The following is a 1179-nucleotide window of genomic DNA, read 5'->3' as shown; positions in this document are numbered from 1 at the left end:
TGAAGCCGGCTGCCAGCAGCCGGGCTATCTCTTCTCCAACGACTCTTCTCTTCTCTTCTAACAGGCGGCGCAAGGGCGGCCTGACTGGCTTGGCATCAGACCGGACATGTAACATGTGCTCGGCGAAATCCGTCGGAACACCCGGCAAGTCTTTAGGTGACCATGCAAAGATGTCCCTATTCTCGCGGAGGAAATCAACGAGCTCGCCTTCCTATTTGCTGTCGAGGTTTGCACCTATGACATCGTACCTCTCCGGGTGCCCCAGGTCCAGGGGTATCTTCTTTGTCTCCTTGGCCGGCTTGAACGAGCCCTCAGCTTCCGACTCCTTGGGGTTGGGCGACATCTCCGTCTGCTTGCCTGCCATCGCCGCAACTCGGTCAAGGTGCCGCTTCTTAGCCGCGATCACAAGGGACTTGGCCAGCTGGCTGCTATCTGCTACACAAGCGGACGACTTCTTGTAATCCCCTGCTATGGTCAGAATTCCCTTAGAACTTGGCATCTTCATCCTGAGGTAAGCATAGTGGGGGACCGCCATGAACTTGGCCAGAGCAGGCCGGCCAAGCAGTGCATGGTAAGGGATCTCAAGGTCCACCACCTCAAACCAGACTGGCTCTCGGCAAAAGTGATCTTTGTCTCCAAACAGGACGTCTATCTAGATCTTGCCGATTGGTGAGCAGGAAAGGCCAGGAACTATACCATGAAAAATGGTCCGGCTGGGCTAAAGCTGCCTTTGTTTGATTCCTAACTACTCCATGGTATCCTTGTACAGGATGTTGATGCTGCTGTCGCCATCTATCAGAACTCGGGAAAACCGAGCAGCTCGCCTATCAGTGGCAAAGGTGGCATCCAGAACCAGGGCATAGGAACTGGGATTGGGCATCACGTCCAGGTGGTCGGCTCTGCTCCAGTTGAAGGGCTTCTTGGACCAATGCATGAACTTGAGGGTCTCTGATGCTACTGCATTAACTTCTTGCTGTCATTGTCGTCTGCTGTGCTTATCATCGGCCACGCTGGAGAACACGACATAAGCTCCGTGCTCTTCAGGGTACTCGTCTTGTATGGCTCCGACCGGTCGAACCGCTGGCTGCTGGGGGGGAGGAGGAGGCGGCTGCCCAGCAGACGGAGGAGGCAGAAGACCGTCTCCCTTCGCGATCCTGGTGAGCCAATGGCATTTCCGAG

General features: G+C 55.6%; 1 protein-coding gene across 1 annotated transcript; it reads right to left on the bottom strand.

Annotated features, from left to right (window-relative positions):
- Positions 1 to 211: 211 nt before the first annotated feature.
- On the bottom strand, positions 212 to 535 carry LOC147978176 (uncharacterized). Its single transcript, XM_087514662.1, has one exon. The coding sequence runs from the start codon at positions 533 to 535 to the stop codon at positions 212 to 214; it is 324 nt and encodes a 107-aa protein (XP_087370788.1).
- Between the last annotated feature and the right edge of the window lie 644 nt (positions 536 to 1179).

The sequence above is a fragment of the Triticum urartu genome, chromosome 3A, assembly GCF_056163025.1.
Source record: "Triticum urartu cultivar PI428250 chromosome 3A, HENAU_Tu73, whole genome shotgun sequence".
Taxonomy (NCBI): domain Eukaryota; kingdom Viridiplantae; phylum Streptophyta; class Magnoliopsida; order Poales; family Poaceae; genus Triticum; species Triticum urartu.
Note: the sequence above shows the minus strand (reverse complement) of the source record. Positions and strands in the feature narration are given on the sequence as shown.

What these genes read in the sequence shown, in the direction of transcription:
- LOC147978176 (XM_087514662.1), bottom strand. Translation starts at nt 535, where the DNA reads ATGGCGGTCCCCCACTATGCTTACCTCAGGATGAAGATGCCAAGTTCT.